We start from the raw sequence: 22613 nt of genomic DNA on the forward strand, positions 1-22613 counted from the left end.
GGGAGAGGGATAGAGGCAGATAGATAGGGAGAGAGAAAAGAGAGAGACAGGGGGGGGGGGGCACACAAAATTAACAAAATGTACAACTCAACGTCTTCTATGTTCAACTCAATCTCTAAAATATCTCAGATCTTATTAGTACTAGCCTACTATAGATCTAGAAACCTCAATACTAAAATGAAAAAGACTAAATTTCAACAAAGAGTCACTGATGGGTGTCTACAACACATGGCCCAATAAAAATAAAAACAAAACAAAGGGTACACACACGTGCCCAGTTTAATTACGCCTCCCCTCCCCTCCCCCCCCCTCTAGTCTAGCCAGGCGAAACCGGCGGCCAGCCAAGGAGCGTGTTGCTAACACGCGCTAACAAATCACTAGGCAAGTGTGGTGTGTGCCACGCGAACGGCGAGTTGTCCCTTCTAGTCGTAGCTCCTCTTTCTAGGGTATTATCCAGGTCTAGATCGTGCTTCATCCAAGTCCTCATACAAATGGTAGAATGATGAAATTGAAAGATGCCACCAAACTCTCGCAAATGGGTATCCAAAAAAATATTGAGAACGGAAACCGGAAACTGATCAGATAAATAGAGTTCAGAGAAATAGTCACTTCGAAAAAAAAAGTGACAGAGCCAGGATTCAACAACACATCATCAATCCCGACAAGCCTTCTAAGTCTGACGACTTACCCATTCGGCCACGACATCCGCATGAAAGTCGACGCATAGGTATTGTGTATATAATATAACCCTCTATCCATCGACAGATTTGTTGTTGGGTAATTTCATACTTTTTTATTGATATTTTATAAACATTAACTTATTTACTTATTGGCTGTCATTATTCCCAGACGCCTGTCTGGGGATAATAAAAATTCGTTATCCCCAGACAGGTGTCTGGGGATAACCAATTTTTGTTATCCCCAGACACTTGTCTGAGGATACTATCCCCAGACGCATGTAGCAAGTGGGCAGAAAGATTTTATGCAAAATGCCAAACTAGGCGTGAAAAATACCAAATTTTCTGGAAAAAATACTAGTGGTTGTGTCCCAAAACAGTTAATATATCAAGTGATATTTAACACAAGATGAAAGTAAATAGTGATCAAATGTCAAATCCAGCTCTTTTTAAAAAAATATTTTAAAGCAAATGGATCAATGAAATGTCTTTTGTTACTTTGATCTGAAAACGTCAAACTGGCAATTCGACTTTTTTATTTTCAACCAGGAAGAAAGTTGTTAATCATCAAATCTGTTCATAGTCCACCAACCATTTAAATTTTCATTACCTACCTACCTGTTAACTTTATTGATCATCTCTTGTTTCTATAATTTGCTCATTCTGGCCACAATTTTGGGGACGACCGGGAATAATTTTTATGTCGCGGACGAATTCCTAGGCCATGGTGTTGTTCGCCCAAAGCCCAAAACCCACACCTGTTATTTTCCTGTCTGCTTCGCACAAGACAATACAATTTAGTATCACACGTCCACAAAACTAGATCCAACAACATATTTTTATTCGAATCAGAGATGAAAATAACTACCAAAACAAGAAAGCAAAAATGGTGAAAATATGTTTAGCTCATATATGAATTTAAAATATTCCGATAGCGGTGTGGATAGGCAGCTCAGTGGGTTAGGCCACCTTTCATTTTACTCCTTTTAGCTGCACAGATTCGACCCAGTCGCGACCCCCCCCCCCCCCCCCCCCACACACACACACACACGTTTTTTTTTTTACTTTTTCTTTCTTTCTTCTTAATTTTCATTGTTTTCACTTTTGTTCCGAGTTCCGAGCAAGAGTTTTTTTTTTAATCTGTTGAATTTTTTATTTCTCCGATAATATTATTTCATTATTTAATTTGCTATAGATCTATTATTGTTTTTGTTTTTTTGGTCAAATGATAATAATAATAATAATAATAATAATAATAATAATAATAATAATAATAATAATAATAATAATAATAATAATAATAATAATAATACTAATAATAATAATAACAATAATAATTGTAATATTTGTTATTATTATTACTATTACCATCATAATCATTATTATATTATTATCAATAATAATATTATTTTTATTATTAATACTCTTATTATCATACTATTACTATTATTATTATTATTATTGTTATTGTTATTATTATTATTATTATTATTATTATTATTATTATTATTATTATTATTATTATTATTATTATCATTATCATTATTGTTAACACTATTCCCTGCTCCGAGGAAAATCTCTCTTTTTCTTTTTTTTTAAATATTTTGACCTAAATCTTAGAGTTTTTTGTTTGCTAAACCTTTATGTAAATGTTCCGTTTCTGAGCATGAATTTCTTAAATTGTTTTTATTTTTAAAATTATTATTGTTTTTGTTTTTAAAACAATTACTGTTTTTTTTTTCTCCTCTATCTGACCATTTGGTCGCTCTCTGAATATTTCTGTTTGTTTGCTTTTTAATTAATTATTCTTTTTAGACACTATTTGAGATCGGAGTGGGGACGAATATATTTGCTAGAAACTAGAAAAAACCAAGAGAGAGAGAGAGAGAGGGAGAGTGAGAGAGAGGGAGAGAGAGAGTTTAATAAAAAAAAAAAAAAGAAATGGGGGGAGGATGGATGGGACATTTATCCCTTTCAACGTTCTGTAAAAAGAAGACGGAATTTTAAAAAAAAAAAAAAAATGACGTTACCAGGATTCAAACCCACAACGTCGATTATGGTCAAACTTCCAGGGCAGACGACTAAACCATTCGGCCGTGACACCCACTTCGAAGTCGACGCATATTGTGTATATGTAGTAACAACTGGTTTTAATGTTGGTTAATTTTATGTTTTTATAGATATTTTATTAACTTTCCTTATTTCCATGTGCATCTGGAAACATTCCATATTCTGGAATGTGGATAGTTGTTTAAAAGAGCGGAGTTTCAAATATGCGTCTGGGGATAATAAAAATTCGTTATCCCCAGACAGGTGTCTGGGGATAACAAATTTTTATTATCCCCAGACACCTGTCTGGGGATAATCACAGCGTTACTTATTTCTATTTTCTATATGTGCATTACGAAAGTTTCCATATTTTGGAATAAGGATAAATGTTTTTAAAAGAGCAGAGTTTCAAAAAAGTGTCTAATCGTCCATCGTTATTATCAGATGCTGTCTGGCAATAATCGTTCATTGTTAATGATTACAGACATGTCTGGCAATTCAATAATCACAGCGTTTATTTTATATTATTCCTAGTCTTAGGGTTAGTTAAAAAGAAATACTTGAGTTGTTTCCCTTAGCACTATTGGTGCAAGGAGCTTACCGTAAGCCTCACTCTAAAAGTACCTAAGTATGGTCCCCTGTTCATCAAATTATGTTTTTTTTTTTAAAAAAACAAAAAAAAAAACACTCTCACTCTCACCATCCGTCCACTTGACCCCATCACATTCACACGAGATGCTCCAAAATTAAACAAAAAATCTTTCCTCTCCTCTTTTGAAAGTTCAGCTGGCAAATGTCGAAATATCAACGTAATTTCCTCCATTGCGACTTTAGTAATTGAGTTTGAACATGAAAAAAAAAAACATTCAAATCCAACTCTACCATCTACTTTCAACTTTCACTTTTAAACTCACAACATTGGGAATTCCCAATCCATCAAAAAACAGCCAAATTTTCTATCCCAGAAGAGTGGCAAAATTTGTCCTCGGTTCACACAGGGTTGCCATTTTGGCCCTTTTTAGGACCAAATCCGAGATTTTTGGACCTTTTCAAACACAGTTGGCCCCCCCCCCCCCCCCCCCCCCCCCCCCCCCCCATATATCATTTGGCCCTTTGGCCCTTTTTTGGCCCCTTTTGGAGAGTGATTGCCCCAAACGAACCAAGCTACATAGCCTTTAGTTCAAAATGAATTTTGTTCAATTTATCCACATCAAGAAAACTGATATGTGCATGCACACATCGATATTCGTAGTATTACTGATTCGAGTGTTTGAGACATTGATCTGGCACCAAAACCCTCCTCGACCTGTCTCTGCAAGGAGCTTGCATGTGCTGAGTGCTGATTAATTACACGAGGCAAGGAATCTGACAACGGACGGCGATGGCGATGACTTGGAGTTCGGAAATTGAGAGGGGGGTTGCGTCCGGTCGGCACTTAACACCGCGCCCTCCCACTCCCCAAATGCCTGTATGATTGAAAAACAATGGAACTGCCTTGTTCGTGGAATTTGGGTACAAGTTCACAAATGAATGTAGTAAATATGTACTGGAATTTGTAGCCAATGAACAGCAACGCCAAAGTGTGGAGGAAAGGGTGCGTCACACCAAAGAAAGATGTCTGTCCATGTTAGAGGTTGCTTGTGAGCAAGTCAAACTAAGACTTCCATCGACAAAGGACATGTTCAAAGGACCCAGTCAGCTTAGTCCAACAAATAACCTTAACCAAGTGGACAAACCTGCATTCAGCAGCCTACCGTTCCTTCATTTGGTTAAATCAGATTTGGTAGAGGATCAATACAGACGTCTTACTTTTATTGACTGTTCAGATGTGGAAGCTTTCAAAACCACAGGACTCCCAAGTGACACCCATAAATTTGGTTTGGAGTTATGAAAACACCTGGATTTGAAGAGCTAGGTCAATATGTGATGAATTGCCTCATTGTTCCGAGCAGCAATGCAGTCATCGAGCGTGTCTTCTCATTGGTAACAGCCACAAAAAAAAAGCCCCGCAACCGAATGGGAGTACTTTGTCTTGATGCAATAATCAGGATCAAATCTCATCTTCAGCAACAATCCAAATTCTGTAAAGAATTTGTGGCCACAAGCAAGATGATTGCACTCCATAACACAAAGGTGTTGTACACCAAATCAGATGAGAAGGATGAGGAACAGCAGGAAGAGTGCATTCAGCAATTCCTGTAGATTGGATAACGAATATTTAAGTTAATGGGCGGTTTGGGTCTAATTATTAGGAAAATCCTTCGAAAATTTGATTTTGAGATTTTGGTGGAAAATGATATTTTATTATCTTAGAAATAATATTATTGAAGTCCAAATTCTTAAAGTAGACTATAAAGGCACGAAATACAAAGTCGAAAATGGTACAGGTAGTAAGAAATGTGTGAAAAACGGGAAGCCATTTTGCTATTTTCTCAATATGTCATTTTTCTAAGGGTATGAGAAACTGTGTCAAACGTTTCTCAGAATCTATTCAATGGAATTGTCTGAAAATTTCCACAGTTATCACAGAGATAATGTATTATGTCACCATAGAGAGATTTTTTTGATAAGATTTGTGAATTTTAAATAAAAATCCTAAATCTGAATTTTTTACATCAATTTTGTCATAACATTTTGATTCTCAACTTTGTAATGATCTAATAAAAGTTCCATAAGCTAAAGCCGTAAAATCTCTCTATGGTGACACACTATGGTACAATGTTGACAAGAGGGAAGAATATGGAGGTCATTCCTTCATTAGTTTTTGTGGAACGTTTGCCACAAGATTGTTATATTTTTTGATGTCAGACCCCCAAATTAGATCGCAAAATGGGTATCAACACAGATAATTAAAATTTTTCACCATAAATGTTGTTTTTTAACCTATAATGACGATACAGAATGATTAAAACCGCCCAATATTGGTAATTAAATTTTTTTTAGAAAAGACCCAAACCGCCCCTTAAATGTAAATACTTTATTTTCTTTTCCACTTTGAATGTATTTAAACGTAAATAGAACTTTATTTCAGAATAATTCGTTCGTTCATATAAGTTGTGATTAATTGGAATGACATGCGGTGAAAATATACAAAATTAGTATCAGGAGCTACGGAAACCCACAATGTCGTCGAAAAGTACAGGATCACTCAGGTCTGTGATAAGGAAAATGTGTCCCAAGTTGAAACAATGGAAGAAATCCCTTTAAAATTTTGTTGGATTTAGGTAGGGCAAAACTGTACACTTTGTGGACCAAGGCCACCCACCCACCAACCATCCTTCACCAAGAGCAGTTATGGCAACCCTTTGGATATGTACAATCTGAGTCTGGCAACATGCATACGACCCCCCCCCCCCCCCCCCCCCCTTGCACGTAAGCTCACTCCTCTTTATTGTTCACACATGTTTGTATGATTATCTGTACTCGGATATACATTCTTTAACGTTCAGTGAACATTTTTCCGTATTTTGGCCATAAAACCGTCTCATTTGGTCCTTTTCTTGTCAAAATCTGGCTCCACGACAAAAAAATCACCTGGCAACCCTGGGTTCTCACAGTCACACAGTAGGGGAGGGCATCCGGGTCACCAAAAGGTCGTCGACGCTTTAGGTTTTGAGAAGTCAGGTCATCGACGACTGAGAACTTCCCGACCTCCACTTAGTTCTCGATGCTTTTCTCGTCTCGAGAATCTTGGTCGTCGATGCTTCTCGTATTGAGTCCCGAGTCCCGAGTCTCGAGACTATACTGCGCGAGTGACGCACGCGTTACTAACAATGTGTACTATCTGCATTGTTCACCCCTCTCTCGTCGGCGATGATTCCAGCGAAGCTCGAGACTTTTTTGCGTCTCGATGCTTTTTTGAGTCTCGAGACTCAAAAAAGTCTCGAGCATCGCTCTAGTCATCGGTGCTTTCATTCAATACCTAGTCATTGGTATTGGGTATTGACGTTATATCATATTTTAAACAACTAACAAAACACAAACGTCGTAAATAGATCAAAATGGTTATAGGTATCAATGTTTTATTATTATACAAAGTGAATTTATTTAATGTATTTTAAGTTTTAATACAAAAAAGCCATCCAAAGCTCAGTTGAAGTGCTACTTCTCGGGAATTCCCGACTTTTCCTTGGTCATCGAGTTCGGGAAGTTTTGAGTGTTGGTGGCCGATGACTTGAGGTATCATCGAGACTTCCGCTGTCCGCTCGACACTATCACACAGTACAGAATATGTTTCACCATCAACAGTAATGCAGGCAAAATCTTTAAATAGATAACAAAATCCAGATATATAAAAATGTCTTTATTTAGAGCTCTGCGGTTGACAGCGCAAATACCCCAACTCTTACTGTTCGAAATACAAACGACTCTCAGTGCTTCTGTAGGTGTAATTAAAAGATATCTTGGTTATTCGACTGGCGAAAGCAGAATTAGAATGGCTCTGATGGATAATGAAGGTTCTTGTCACCGGTTTATGGTCTGTTGTTCACTTTGCTTCCCCTTCTATCCTCTATTATTATTATTATTATTTATATTATTATTATTGTTGCTGTTGTTGTTGTTGTTATTATCAGCATTGATATCATAACCAGTGTTATTATCTAATCTTATTTTGTTTAAGTAAGCTGAATAAGAGTTGTTCTTTGAATACGTTATTTAAATTTAATGATAGCACATAAAACATATCTCAAATAGCTTGTACGAGTATTATTTATTATCTTTTGAGCGTAATGAACATATATCATATATGGCAATGTAAAATCCAAAATAACTGGTATAAACTATAAATTATTGAATATACATTTATATATTATATATATTAAAACTTCGCCTTTAGTATACTTAAACAAAATTGATGGCATTACGTTATTTAATTTATAAATTATCTTTCAGAGACGTAACGATTCTTCTGTATTTGATACTAGATAGAGTAATGAAAACTAAACGCTCTTTATGATATATATATATATATATATATATATTTTATTTATTTTTTTTTTATTTTTTTTTTCTTGGTTCTTCTGTTTTGATGTGATTTGTAAAAGAAGTGTTGTATTTCACTTGTTAGGACCCTTTTCTTGTATCTTTGACTTCTAAGCGATTTCAATATAAGTACACCGAGGGGTGCTCTTGGTGCCCTATCCGCACCATTTACCTTTGCCTTACCTCTTATTACTGTAATTTTTTGGTCCCCTCCTCTTCTTCCATCAAATTCAAACTCCTCCTCCTCTTCCTTCTTCTTCTTCTTCTTCTTCTTCTTCTTCTTTTCTTCTTCTTCTTCTTCTTCTTCTTCTTCTTCTTCTTCTTCTTCTTCTTCTTTTTTTCTACATACGTTATGATTATTTTTTTTATTATTTATTTATTGTGTATAGACATGCCTGTAGATATATACTTACCATAAACAAAAAAAAAAAGACGTAACTGTCAATGTCAAAGTAAATCATCAGTGGGCGAAATTACCCAGCACATTAAAAAAAAAAGAGAACCTTTATTTTTGTATTTTTAATTTTTACATTGGCTGAGTGAAATTAGTTCGAGGAAGGAATGGAATGATAACATAATAATAAGGGAAAAAATAGGCTACCGGAAAACCTGTTTCGAGGACACCATTTTGGAGTGTATTATTATTATTATTATTATTATTATTATTATTATTATTATTATTATTATTATTATTATTATTATTATTATTATTATTATTATTTGTTTTTTTATTATTATTACCGTTATTATTATTATTATTATTATTATTATTATTATTATTATTATTATTGTTATTATTATTATTATTTATATCATTATTCCTATCATCATCATCATCACCATCGTTATTTTATTGCTATTCAAATATAATTTCTTAAATATTGTCAAATTCCCCTCCTCCAATCTTGAACCAATGCCAATAATGATGTTAATTAATAATATTACTGCGAAGATGAATAACGAGGTTAGGTGAAAGAGAAGAAAGCAGGCCAATATCAATACATTTTTGAACGTTTAAAAGTAAAACTATTTTAGTGTTGACTTATTTTTCTGACCAATGTGAATATTAAATGGAATCTGTAAAAAAAATAGGTAAATATTTAGTTTAACTTGAAAGCATAAATGCTATAACTATTGTGACTTAAACTTTTGTACTCTGCATTCCAGATTGTCGGCCTCGGCAATTTTCCCCACCCAGAAACCAGACACAGTATTGGAATGAAAGCTCTTGATAATTTTACAACAAAACTTGGCCTTACTTGGGAAAATGTTCAAGGTGCAGCCTAAGAACTGAAAATAAGATTTTAATTTTTGGTGTGAATGAAGGAGAAGAAGGAGAAATTCAGCCTTTTCACAGGGCATTATAATATGTTCCACCCATAGACAGTCGACAGACATTCCATTAAAATTTAAAAATGGTTGATCAAACAGACATGCGATGTGTGGTGTCAGTGACTGAATGGATCACAATGATGTTCTGACCCAGCATTGCAACCTTGGGAATGACACTTTACATAAACTATCCCACTAAACTGATTTCTTGCTACCATTTAGAAAGGACGCTAATTTACATTGCAAAGTAATTTCTATCAAATATAACTGATCCAGCTACATGATCACAACTGGATGGTAGAGAAGTCAGTCAGAACCAAAGTTTATCCTTAATCCCTGTTGCTGGATTGACAAAGAAGTGTAATAGATTAAGCCTTTTCACAGGAATTGTAGGAACTCCACTCGAAGATAATTAATCAACCAGACATTTAATTTGCTGTGTCAGTGGCTTTATCCCTAATACCCGTTGCTGGATTGACAGAGGAATTATTAAGTCATTCCTAAGGGAATACTGAACTTGAGATTGAGCTTTTATATAACGCAATATCCACTAAACGTGCTCAAGGCACTTTACAAGGGGTCCCTGACCAACAGCAACATGTAGCATTTAGAATGAGACTGTTAGGCGATATTAAAATTTGTCAAAGACAACGCTGTTAACAGCCAGGTACTCATTTTACACCTGAATACGGTGAGAGAATATGAGTAAAGAGCCTTTTTCAAGGACTCAACTATGTGCTGAGCGAGGCTCAAACCCAGGACCTTCCGATTCGAAAGCGAGTCTCATACCACAAGACCACATAGTGCGCAAGGGAATACTGAACTATTGCCAATTCGAACCCATCAGTCTAAGTTAGGCAATGGAGAGCTAAGCTAGGCCTAGTTTGTGAATTGTGTGTGTGTGTGTGCAGGTACTTACTACTGTACTACATCATTTTCAGTATAATATTGGCTTTGTTGGAGGCAGACAATGTGGAACACAAAACATACAGACACACATGCAACAGTTAGCTTGAAAGTGAGACAGAGATTACAAATGATGAAAAATGGTAATTTTGACCTTTTGGGTGGTTGGCCTTGAAATTCGGCTATAACAGGACTTAGTTATTTCGGGATTTTAGGCTGGTCCCACCATGCCTGTTAAACTGAGGTTACATTGTATAATAATTATAATTATTCTTTTGCAATTGACTAGCATCCTTCCAAAAGGTAGTAAGGAATTGCTACTGACTGATTACACTAGAAACAGGAATAACTTCAAGTCCATGTCCCTTTTTTTAAAAAAAAAACCCAGTGAAGCCATGGTATTTCTTCACTGTTTTAACACAAATTTCATCTATCACTGTCTACATTCAATGCTGAGTTTGTACTGTATCACTTTTTTATTTTTTTATTTTCATTTTATTGCCTATATTTTATCCTCCCAAATGGCCCATCTCCTCAAACCAATATTATTTATCTGTTGGATTAACCAGGTAGATGCCAAAAAGGGAATTTAAAGTTGAAATGCACATTAAAATGTTAGTTTTTTCATCTTGACAAACTATAATATATTCATTCTCCTCAATCAATCCTGAAGCTTAAAAGGCAAGTCTCATATATATTTTTTAAAAATCATCAGTGATGATACTTTTCCGCGGAAATCCGCGGTTTTCTTTCCTTTCCTCGGTTTTCCTCCTCAGATCCTCGATCCGCGGATATTTCCTTCATTTCCTCCTTTTACTTTTTTTTTTATATAATAAATCTTTAAAAAATACCTCCTTTTTAAAAAAAAATATATATATATAAAAAATTTCTTCCTTTTACTGAACTCTGGGCATTTTAAAATTGAACGATCCAGCTGCGGGGCTTCATCGCCACTGCGCCACTGCGGAAGTGTTCATCGACCATGTTTATTAATTCGATGTCGTAAGCTAAGTATCGAAGAATAAAACTAGCACGATATCGCTTATTTTGGACATGCGAACTTTCCTACAGTAGTCGCGTAGTCAATAACTCGATTTCTGCTTATGAAGTCTAGTTACGATACCCATCCAGTTTTCCGAGACTTTTCCTCCTTTTTGACTTTTTGTGAGTATCATCACTGAATCATAAATTCAATTTCTAATAATCTAAAACAAACAAAGATGATACCGTTTTGAACTATGCCTTGACCTGAGATGTATTGTGCTGCTATGTGGTCTAGTGGTATGACACTCGCTTTGGGATCGGAAGGTCCTCGGTTCGAGCCTTGCTCGGCACATAGTTGATAGTTGAGTCTTGGAAAAGGCTTTTTACTCACATTCTCTCACCATACTCAGGTGTAAAATGAGTACCTGACCGTTAACAGCATTGTCTCTGTCCGAAAAAATTGTAATATCGCCTAACAGGTGTCATGTCTCGTTCTACACGTTATGTGTTGCTGTCGGTCAGGGTAAAGCACTTTGAGCACGTTAAGTGGATATTGCACTGTATATAAAAGCTCAGTTTAGGAGAAATTTAGTGGTGCAGTGAAATTTAACTGTTTTTACACTACGTTGATTTCCAAACCCTGACTTCCCATGTTTCTTTTTGTTGTTTATAGGTAGACAAGGAGGTTTGCTCTGCAGGACGGAAATGGATTTCACAGGCGTGGAGGGGAAGGATGAAAAAGAACTGACACAAATTTATTTTTTCAAGCCAAAATCTTTAATGAATATTTGTGGAGGAAATGTAGCTAGAACAGGTAAAGCCTTATCTCTATCTGGAAAGAGTGGGAGAGGTATGTCTGTCTGTGTGTATGTATGTGTGTTAGGGTTCGGGGTTCTACTCTTCAATGCGTTATACGGACCTATCAAAACATCCCAGATTTTCCGGGATTGTCCTGGATTCAAGCCAAAACCCTGGCATCCCAGAATTGAGCTGATAATCCTGGATTATCGAAACTGGGAAAATAATATTTATTATTGAAAATGTGAGTTTTTAATCTAGAATAGACAAGCGATTTCATTTCATGTAGACTTTTTACTTCAACTGATCATATTATTATTATTAAATTATTATTATTATTATTATTATTATTATTATTATTATTATTATTATTATTATTATTATTGTTATTATTATATTATGTTCTTATTTTTAATTTTTTTTATTTTTTAAAATTATTATTATTATTATTTTATTATTATTATTATTATTATTATTATTATTATTATTATTATTATTGTTATTATTATATTATCGTTCTTATTTTTAATTTTTTTTATTTTTTAAAAATTATTATTATTATTATTATTATTATTATTATTATTATTATTATTATTATTATTATTATTATTATTATTATTATTATTATTATTATTATTACTATTATTATTATTATTATTATTATTATTATTACTATTATTATTATTATTATCATTATTATTATTACTATTATTATTATTATTATTATTGTTCTTGTTGTTATTCCCCAGCCAAGTCTCTTGGACTGATGTCGGATTCAATCTACCTGATACATGACGAGTTGGACTTAGCACTGGGAAAAGTTTCAATCAAGAATGGAGGAAGTGCAAAGTAAGTAATCATAATATTATTGATGATGACCCATATTGGTCAGTTTCGATTTTTTAATTATTTTTTTTTTATTGTTTTCATTTTCATATAGATGATAGATATATATATATGTCAGAGTCATCCCACTGATAGAGATGGCGCAATGATTTTTTTTGTGTGATGTGTGGTAAATTTCCGACAGTTATCTCCCTGTCCTTGGTTGTTGGGATTAAACTTCCTCGGATCGGGCTGTCAAACAATGGGTTAATACTATAAGTGGGCCAAGTCTACTGCTAAAACCAAACTTTCCCTATCACCGCAATATGCTGGTTTTGAGGCTGTAGGGAGTTCACAGATTCTCGCTGTAAAACTGACTGAGATTTTCAACAGAAAAATATCAATAACTCTGGAACCGTTTGTCATAAAGAAACAAATAAGGTATCAAATAAAATGTTATTTCATGTCCCATACAAGTAATTGGGTCCAGTTAAGATGTTTTGAGTTTGAAAATTTTATCAAAAGTGCCTAGTAGTATCGCCTTTTTATCTCTAACTATAGCAACGTCTTTTTTAAGCATATAGAACACTGGAGAGAGATGGTAAGAATTGATAAATTACCTGGTAGGAAATTCACCTCTGGGTAGGGAAGTTTAATGCTGGATTTCCCTGGACACCCTGCCAATGCTTGATATAAAACATCTAAGCTAATAGGTACCCTTGTTTCCGACCAACATCATCTCCTCCTCTTAGCCAATAAAATGTCCTATTGACGAAAACAAATTTTATCATTAGTTTTTCAAAATGACTTAGTGTTGGGAGTATTTTTGTAGCAATTGTTATGATTTTGGGACAGCCTCGAATGCATAGACTTCTGGCACTATCATCTTGCACACTGGCAATAAATTATCGGAGTGGCTATTCGTCAGTACTGACCCCCAGGCGCTGGCACCTGCGGGTCAGTACTGACGAACAGGCACCGGCGTCTGGGGGTCAGTACTGACTAATACTATTACTATTACTAGTACTGATGCCAATTGGTCAGTTCTGACCTGGCCAGGGGCGTTGACGGTACCAAAATTATGGAAAAATGCCATTTTTTAAAATAACTTGCTCTACGACAAATAAATCAGCATTTCCTGTCCCATACTAGTCACTAAATCTTTTTGTCGATTTACGTGAGATTTGTTTAATAAATATATCAATTAATTAAACAAGTGAAATTGTCCAATCCTGAGAAAAAGACCAAATTTGGTGTTGAAACGCCAAACTGGAAGCCCTATATTTCGGTTCATCCAACGCGCATGCTCACTGCACTGATGCGTGGCGCTAGAACTGAAAGTGAAAGCTCTTTCATTGTCTCGTCTTTCTTCATTCCTGTCATTTGAAATTCGGCTTGCTCGCATCTTACTGAGACAGGAAAAGTAGAAAACGGTAAGGGCTGCCTGAAGCCGGTGATCGTAAAATACTAACGAAAGAGTGAAAATGAAAGGCTTCGTATGGGAACAAAACAGACAATGGACAATGGACAAACCCTTCATTAACACAACAATACACAAATAAACGTGGAAAACAAATAAAATATAATGAAAAATAACTTTGTCGTCTGTACTCAATGGTGGTTGAGGTTGCAGTATGAATGAAATGTCAGCGTGGGTAGAGGATAGGGTGCCCCAGGGGGGTGATCTGATTGATAAGAAAAGGTCAGCGTCAGGGAACAGAATCTTCCAGAAAATAATGGAAGATAAAAGACATATAAGTAGTAGTAGTAGTAGTAGTAGTAGTAGTAGTAGTAGTAGTAGTAGTAGTAGTAGTAGTAGTAGTAGTAGTAGTAGTAGTAGTAGTAGCAGTAGTAGTAGTAGCAGTAGTGGTAGTAGCAGTAGTGGTAGTAGTAGTGAGTGGTAGTAGTATAATAGAATGGACAAAGTATTATAAAAGAATCGTAACAGGAAATATTAGAACACATTTTCCTCTATTTTTCTTTAAATAAAGCTATAACGAAAATATACGGGGGAAAAAAACAATAAAAACAAAATAACCCAAAGAAATAGAATGGACAACATAAAATAAAATAGAATCTTACGGTGGCTTGAAATAACGAGTCATATCGTTGCCCCAACGGCATCTAACGCGTTAGAAATCAAACTTATCTAGGTGACCAAGTGTTACTGTGTGCCATCGGATAAGTTGGCCCGAGAGCCTGGAATTTTAATTGTTTTTTTTTTTTTTTAATGGTATACTTTTGGAAGTGACGAATAAGTGCGAAGAGGTCTTTGCACTGACGAACAGGTCCGATGTTCGTCAGTGCTGATCAATGGTGGGCGGTGGCACAGACCGAAGAGAGGTTGTCTGTGGGCGGTGGCACCTGTTGTTCAATACTGACCAATAGACACCAGGTTATTGGTCAGTACTGACCTCCAGGCACTGGCGTCTGTTCGTCAGTACTGACCCGCATGTGCTAGCGCCTGGGAGTCAGTACTGACCAATAGCCCTAGCCATAAATTATTGTGGACAAGTTTGGAATGATGAATTTTCAAGGGAGCAATTGTTAGCTCAATAGATTTATACAGCCAAACGGCTTTGTCTTTAAAAATATGTCTTGCCTCATCACTGTGAATGGATCCATGATACAGATGATACGAACAAAATAAACGTTTGAATATGCACAATTCACAATGCAGATAAGCTGATGCAATGGACTCCAATCACGGTAGTCTGTCATATTATTGCTTTTAAAAAGTTGGCCCAAGACAGGGATACATGGAAAAATATAACAAAAGGAATCCAACAAGCAGAGGACATGCTGACAACAACCGCACAATTCACGGCAAGGGTCCTTGAGACTGCGTAGCCAAGATCATCATCATTGCTGTGATTGAAAAAGTAATAGACATAGCCTCTTTACTCTTTTTTTTTTAATTTCCGTAGTGGTCACCGAGGTGTCTTGTCATGTATGTCTGACTTGAAGTCCAGGGGCCTGTGGCCAAAAGAGGTCGCTGATACAGACGGCATAGTGAGTGTTGTTTTGTTTTTATAATTTCTGCATCTCATAACTTCAACTTCAAAACATGGTATGACGTGGTCATGTGCATTTGTTGCATCAGTGAACTCATTTTTGCTTGTTCATCACTTGAAATGCAATCTAAATTAACAGCAGGCATATAAATAGTTATGTATTTTTATTGCACTTTTACTTTTTACATTTTTTAAATGATGTTATTCTAATAGATCCAAACTTGAGACCCCTTGTGTCAAGATGAACCAAATCAAGAAAATTGGTGTTAATGCAGACCTGCCTAGTACTAAGAAAAATTCGTAGAAATACGAATTTTTGGCTCCAGCTACAGAGCTGCATAGGTCTCTTTGACTCAATAAATATTGTTGAAAAGGAAAGTTTAGCTCTTTAGAACCAATATTTAGGAATTTGGATCCTTTCTGGACCATGCTGGGAGAAAATTGTTTATTTCTAAAGCTATTTAAAGTGTATATTTTTTTTTTTCTCCCCTTAGAAACTACGATTTATAAAAAATTCAAGAAGGCAGCTCTGGGTTAAAGCCAAGATGATAAGAAATGCAAAATTTAAGTTTTTGTATAGGTACGATAGTTCAAGATATTGCTCTTAATTTCCTCAATACAACCACCTAGTTTAACTTCCAGTTTTATAATTTAGAGTTACTCTTACATTTTCAGTATCTTGTTAGTTCTTTCCAACTTCATAATGGGTTGAGGCAGGTAATCAATCACATTTATTCCTTCCTGCAACAGATCCTGCCCAGGCTTCGAATAGGTATTGACAGACCTGCATCCAAGTCAGAGATCATTCCTTACGTCCTTGGCCCCATCCCCAGTCACGAAATCAAGGTCACAGAGTCTGCCGTTGAGAAAGGAATGGATTTGTTGATGCGTCACATTGCAGACAGGGTGAAAAGGCGAATTCAAGAGACCAGAAAACAGACAGACATTACATGATTAAAATAGTATAAAATAACAATGTTTATCAGGTTGTTGTTACAAAGTGCCATTTTTGTTGCATTTGTTAAGAAAATATGGAAACTACCTTTTTTATATGTATATAGTTTTCCTGTTTTGGATAATGGCAAATGCTCACTCAACACACCAGGAGACTTATGGCACCTTAAATAGAATATCATGAGTAACTCCCTATGGTGTGTGAGCAAAGTTACCAACTTAATAGAAGGGGTGAATTTTTTAATTCAGAAAAGTGAGTAGAGTATGCACTTATGTTGGTAACAACAAGAGATGAAGTGAGTAGAAAAGTGCCAGAAGACAATAGAGAATAAAATTATTTTTTTTCGCGGCAGTGATGGGTGTTTGAACCCGCAACCTTATTGGTACGACAATTCCGCCTGGCCGGTGAGAGCGTGACTCTACCGTATGAGCTATCCACGATCCCAACTTAATAGAAACTAGATTGTTTTTGTACAATATTTCTTGTTTCTTTACTACATTTCTTTTTTTTAAATTAACCCTTAACTCACTCAATCCCGGAGATTTTTGCTGCTTTTCAAAATTGGAGAAAACAATGTATTAAAAATGAGCATGCACATAGATGATTTTATTCAACTATCATTAACATGAAAAAAGTAAAAACATTAGCTTTGATACTACACCTATAATTTGTCTCAGAAAAATAAAATAAATAAGCATGGGGTAAAAGTAAAAGTTTAAAATTTTATACAAAATTGCTCCTCCTTGTCTATCTGATATGGTCATTTTGAAAAATAACAGATACAATTTTAGATATTCAAACCTTGATATTCCAAGGGTCAGAACATGTCTTATGGCAAAAGATCTTTCAGATATTCTGCTGCTGTGCTTTGGAATGAACTTCCCGAGCACATCAGGAAAATTTCAAATTTTAATGTTTTCAAAAATCATATCCTCTCATGGAATGGCCAGCCATGCAAATGTAATATTTGTAATTAATCTAACCGTACATATATATATATATATTATGTTACTTTTCATTGTGTGCCATGATTGGAAACTTGATGAGGGAATGTTTTAAAGGAAAATGTATTACTATGTATTTTTATGCACTATGTGTTAAAACCTATGTCGGTCAAAGGCTTCTATTAGCCTGACTACATTATCTATGAAACATTTTTAAAATGCCGACAAGAAATAAATATTTGAATTGAATTGAATTGAAAAAGTAACCCGGGTAAACTATGGATAAAGTCGGTTTTAGGGTTGAGTGTGTTAACCCTGCGGTATTGTAAGATGCCTTCACCTAGGCATTCACAAAGGAATAATCCATCAAATATCTCATCATGACAACAAGAATCACCCACGTTGACCAAGTGAGGAAATCTGGGGTTAACCTAATCTAATCTTGCCAAAGGAAAAGAAAAATCAAACCTAAAATAGCCTGAAACAGGGTTCGAATCCAGGACCTCTTGGGTCACAGTGTAACACTTGTAACCACATGGCCACCTGAATCATATATATTTCTTGAGTTTAAAAAATTGACTCCTTCCCTCCTTCCCCACACAGTCCAGCATAAATATTATTTCAATTATTTGTTTCATGGTTCATACCATTCCAGAGGCAAACGACTTCATATAATATAGTTTTGTACTCAATATTATCATTATAGAATTCTGAATACTATAAATGCAAGCAGCATAATAATAATTACTTAAATATGGCCCACCGTTTCTGAACAGTTTTATATCGGGATAAATCGGGCCACTAAAGTAAATTTAGAGTTCTTCTTCATCTTCTTAATATTCGTCTTCTTCATCTTCATCTTCCTCATCTTCTTCTTCTTCTTCTTTATCTTCTTCTTCTTCATATTCATCTTCATGTTCATCATCTTCTTCTTCTATAATGAAAAATAGGAACTTTATTGCAAGAAATTATCTTCATTCTCCACAATAACTAATAGAAATTATCCCCCAGTTTTATATTTGAAGCAATACATTCAACTTCCACTGCTTAGCTCACCCCAACATAATTCCGCTTTGAGATGGAGGGTCACAAATGGGGTAACTTTAAATCCAGGAGAAACTTTGTTTCTTTAGCTTTAGGCCAATAAGAATATTCTTTTAAGTTTTTTTGTTTTTTTTCATTTTCATTTTAAGAAGTGACCCAACTTTTAACATAGATTAACAGCAACAAAGCTGAGAATACTCAAAATGCTCCAGATCTACCCACAGGCAAAGTTAACTCGCTCAATCCTAGAGATTTTTGCGACTTTTCAAAATTGGAAAAAAATGTATTAAAAATGAGTATGTACATAGATAGTTTTATTCAACTACCATTAACATGTAAAAACTAAAATAAACATTAGCTTTAATACTACGCCTATAATTTGTTTCAGAAACATGTAATAAATAGGCATGGGGGGAAAAGGAACCTGGGTAAACTACGGATATAGTCGGTGTCAGGGTTGAGTGAGTTAATCCATTTGGCAACAGCTATAAAAGTAACCATTCTAAGTAACAGTTTTTTTGGAAACTTTTAGTTTTAGTTTTAGATTACATGACGACGATGTATTGCAGAATATATGGATATAATTCAAGCTCTTGTCGGGTTTTTAATGCCCATAATTCCTTTTGTTTGTGGATTTAGATTTAAGTTGACTGTGTGTTTGTGTGTGTGTGTGTGTGTCTCAACTGTAAAGTCAACTTTCCAAAGCTAGGTTTATAATATAGACCCTTCTTTTTACAAATGTGCCTCAACAATAGATGATACTTTGGTCACAGTGGGCAGGGAGGTACAGTGCACTCTGGATACGTCGACGTTGCCTAAGTCGATTTTTACCCAAGTCGATTTTTTTTCTTGGTCCCTCCCCCTTCTTCCTATATAACATTAGTAAAAAAAAAAAAAAAATCCACATAAGTCGATGTCGCTTAAGTCGATGTTCATATCACTCATGACTACAGAAAAATCACAAATAAACAAGTATTTCCTTTGGTTAAAAAAGCTACCAGTAAGAATTTTAAGTGGTTAAGAATATCCGTGAACGATTGGCGCACATCGATGTGATGTAGGTGCTTTGCCTGACGTCCGTGTTCAATGTACATAAGCAGTATTGAATAACTTTAATTTCCCCATCTCAAATTTTACATTGTCGCAACTTCAAGTTCAAGATTTTTTTGGTTCTAATCCCAGGCCATCCTATGTAATGGCCCTCTTAATGAGTATCAATTTTATCAAGAGGAATTCAAGTCAAGTCTACAACTACAATGGCAAACCTATCGCGGAAAAGGAAGATTCGATGCATTTGGAAAGTTTGGTATGCGACAGAAAATCATCGCATAGGAAATTGGCATACCAGCTATTTCTGTCTCAACGATTTACAAGAAGCATGACCTTGACCTAGAGGCTCCTACCCTTCCGCTTTTCGAGGAATAATTTCACTTAATTGTTCCACATTCTCATCGAGGAAAATTTTTTTTAAAAATCTCTAGCGAAAAAAAAGTGAGCTCTGGCTTATTTCGTCATCTCCTATGGTCAATCAACACACATTTTGTATGTCTGATTAGTCCCTTCAAAGTGTGTGCTGCTGATGTCGGATAATATTATATGTTTGGGAGGGAGGTTGACCGAAGTATTATTATTATTATTGTGACTCCAATTCGTGAGGTCAATGACCTTGGTAATATTATATGTTGGCTTCAATCGGTAATAATATTATTTGAGTACGGTCAGCTTCTTTCCCTATTTAATTTTAGCCCTGTGTCCGTGTGTGTGTGTGTGTGTGGGTACCGGCACGCGCGTTTGCTTGATTAGGTGTGTGTGTGTGTGTGTGTGGGGGGGGGGGGGGGGGGGGGGTCCTGACAAGGTTAAATCCATCCATTCAATGCTTTGCTCTCAGACGGCCAGGACCTGTGTGTTCTCTATTATTATTTGACCCCATTCTTAGTCTTTACACAATCTGTACATTTTTACACATTTTTTATTTTTAATCATTTCAGTACTTTTGGATTGTCTATTACATTTTCTGTTGCAAAGTATGTCATAGTCAATAACAGTTAGTTGATTCCGCTTTTTTAATCTCAAATTCCGATTTTTATGTATTCTGATTCCTCTACGGGACTATTGGGGGTAGGAGCCTCTCGTCATGACCACTACAGAGACCGCGCGATATGAAGGGACATACTTATTCTAGATTGGTTTGCTTTGTTCAAATGAGTTTTTGCTCATTTGGTTACACTCCGGTTAAGTTGATTTTCGGATAAGTCGATTTTTTTCTCAGTTCCCCTGGGCATCGTCTTATCCGGAGTCCACTGTACATACTGTGTCTTTTATCCCCCTATATGTTTTCCAACTTGCTTTCTGTCTTTGTCTTGGAATGAGATTACTTGGTTTTGTCCTGGCCCTGGCCGGATACCTGGCTGAGAGAGAAACAGTCAAATGTATAGTTATTGTTTTGGGAGATGATATTTTTTTCCTTGTAAATCATCTCCCTGTTATGTATTATTATATTTGTCGTTTTGAATTTATAATGTAAGCATTTGAGTGTATTTCTCCTAGTGGGGACATGTGCTCGTGTCTGGATCAGCTGTAAGTACATTGATGGTATGCTCTTGGAATCTACACCAATTCCCTATTTGTACCATTCCCCTTTGTCTTACATTTTCTTGGGTGCTTCTAATTCTAAAACTTTTTACTATCCCATATTCTCCCTTTTTACCGGCGCCGATATGACCTAAATATGTTGCAAGCGCCGTAAAACTCTTAAAAACAAAAAAAACTACCTTGGTCACTTTTCATGGGCTGAAGATTGTTTTAAATCCAAAACTTTAAATGTAAAAATGACTAAACCAGAGTGAGGGAGTGTATGTTTGTGGGTGTGTGTGTTCGTGTCCCCTCATTCATCTCCAATGGGAACTTTGTCTTTCTAGGGTATTTTTAAAGGGGAAAAAACTGGACTAACCCAAGCATCAGCAGCAACACAAGAGTCTCACTCAAAGTGAGATGGAACGATGTGACTTGCTCAATGTCACATAGCGCAATAATTGGGAATTGAACTCTGGACCTTGGATATGAGGCAAAAGCCATTACAACCTGCTACAAGAGTCTTTCAATTTCTATTGTTGTATTTAAATTTAAATTATAATTTAATGTTGATGTATTATTAGATATATCCTGTTTTGTTGATAAAGGGGGAACCCGAAACGTTCACATTATCTGTTTTCGTTTATTAAATTGAAGCTTACATCAATTTCACATTGTTATTTGTTTCTTCGGGCTTCGAGCAGCAACATTTACGTACATTATTTTGTCATTCATATAGGTTTGGACAGAGATCAAATCAAGGATGGGCCTGGCAACTGTGGTAATGATTAGAAGAAGAAGAGGTGAAGACAACACGATTTGGAAAAGCCCGATGATCTTATCTCAAAATTTAGATTACACTGGTCTCGTGTATTGTCCATACCATATGTGTCAGTGCATGACTTAATCAGTCGGAGGGTGAACATTTTGGATTTGCATTGTTTGCATTTTCTGAAAGATTACACGCTCCCCAGAGCATTTTAATCTTTATTTGAAGTAAATCGGGTGATTTTTTAAATGAAGTTATGGTCAGATGTTTGGGAAAGGTATCCAGCATCTTTTCTCAAATTTCATACTTTTTCAACTCGACTGGCTGTAATAGATATATTTGGAAATGAAATTAAGCATTGATATTTCCCGAAGATTTGCATAAAGGGTTGATATAAACATTTATGACAAGAACTCGCGTTGATAAAAATTGATCTTCTAACTAAACATTGCCTTTTCACCATCTGACTGATTATGTCATTCGTGGTTGTGAAGCCTGGACAATGAATGCAGAACTAGATAGATGAATTAATGTGTTTGAGAGTTTGCGGAAATCCTACGTGTGTCATTTATCTGGAATACAGAAGAAACGGGGATGCTCTTGAAGATGTGGAAACGTTGATGGGAAGACAGGGTAGGTGAGCGGGTGGTTGGATGGGAGCATCACCCTTGAATCATATACCTATGATGTTCGCATGGGTGTACGATCCGATAGTGATGTCGTTTCTTCTTCTCTTTACTAGCCTATCCTGCTTCTTTGGTT

The 22613-nt window shown here is 35.6% G+C and overlaps 3 protein-coding genes across 3 annotated transcripts in view; 1 reads left to right on the forward strand and 2 right to left on the reverse strand.

Annotated features, from left to right (window-relative positions):
• LOC144958930 (dipeptidyl peptidase 4-like) overlaps positions 1–725 on the reverse strand; it is a 9454-nt gene extending 8729 nt beyond the window's left edge. The window contains exon 1 of the mRNA XM_078891229.1: positions 689–725. Within this exon, the coding sequence (XP_078747355.1) occupies positions 689–725 (37 nt within the window). The remainder of the gene's footprint in view (positions 1–688) is intronic.
• Positions 1–3671, reverse strand: part of LOC144958523 (RNA-binding region-containing protein 3-like) — a 47620-nt gene extending 43949 nt beyond the window's left edge. Inside the window, exon 1 of the mRNA XM_078890551.1 lies at positions 3427–3671. Within this exon, the coding sequence (XP_078746677.1) occupies positions 3427–3549 (123 nt within the window). The 5' untranslated portion in view covers positions 3550–3671. The remainder of the gene's footprint in view (positions 1–3426) is intronic.
• A 3214-nt stretch (positions 3672–6885) lies between these two features.
• Positions 6886–21749, forward strand: LOC144958528 (putative peptidyl-tRNA hydrolase). The gene is made up of 6 exons (XM_078890559.1): positions 6886–7203; positions 8877–8985; positions 11605–11745; positions 12479–12578; positions 15482–15566; positions 16319–21749. Exons 1-6 carry the CDS (start codon positions 7024–7026, stop codon positions 16520–16522), a joined length of 819 nt encoding a protein of 272 aa, XP_078746685.1. The 5' UTR covers positions 6886–7023; the 3' UTR covers positions 16523–21749.
• The last annotated feature ends 864 nt before the right edge of the window (positions 21750–22613 follow it).

This window comes from Berghia stephanieae, chromosome 13 (assembly GCF_034508935.2).
Source record: "Berghia stephanieae isolate SIO BIC M18660-M18661 chromosome 13, UCSD_Bste_1.3, whole genome shotgun sequence".
Classification (NCBI taxonomy): domain Eukaryota; kingdom Metazoa; phylum Mollusca; class Gastropoda; order Nudibranchia; family Aeolidiidae; genus Berghia; species Berghia stephanieae.

What these genes read in the sequence shown, in the direction of transcription:
- LOC144958528 (XM_078890559.1), top strand. Translation starts at nt 7,024, where the DNA reads ATGTCTTTATTTAGAGCTCTGCGGTTGACAGCGCAAATACCCCAACTC. An exon ending in GTTCTTGTCACCGGTTTATG is followed by an intron (nt 7,204 to 8,876) that starts GTCTGTTGTTCA and finishes TCTGCATTCCAG; the next exon opens with ATTGTCGGCCTCGGCAATTT. An exon ending in AGGAAATGTAGCTAGAACAG is followed by an intron (nt 11,746 to 12,478) that starts GTAAAGCCTTAT and finishes GTTATTCCCCAG; the next exon opens with CCAAGTCTCTTGGACTGATG.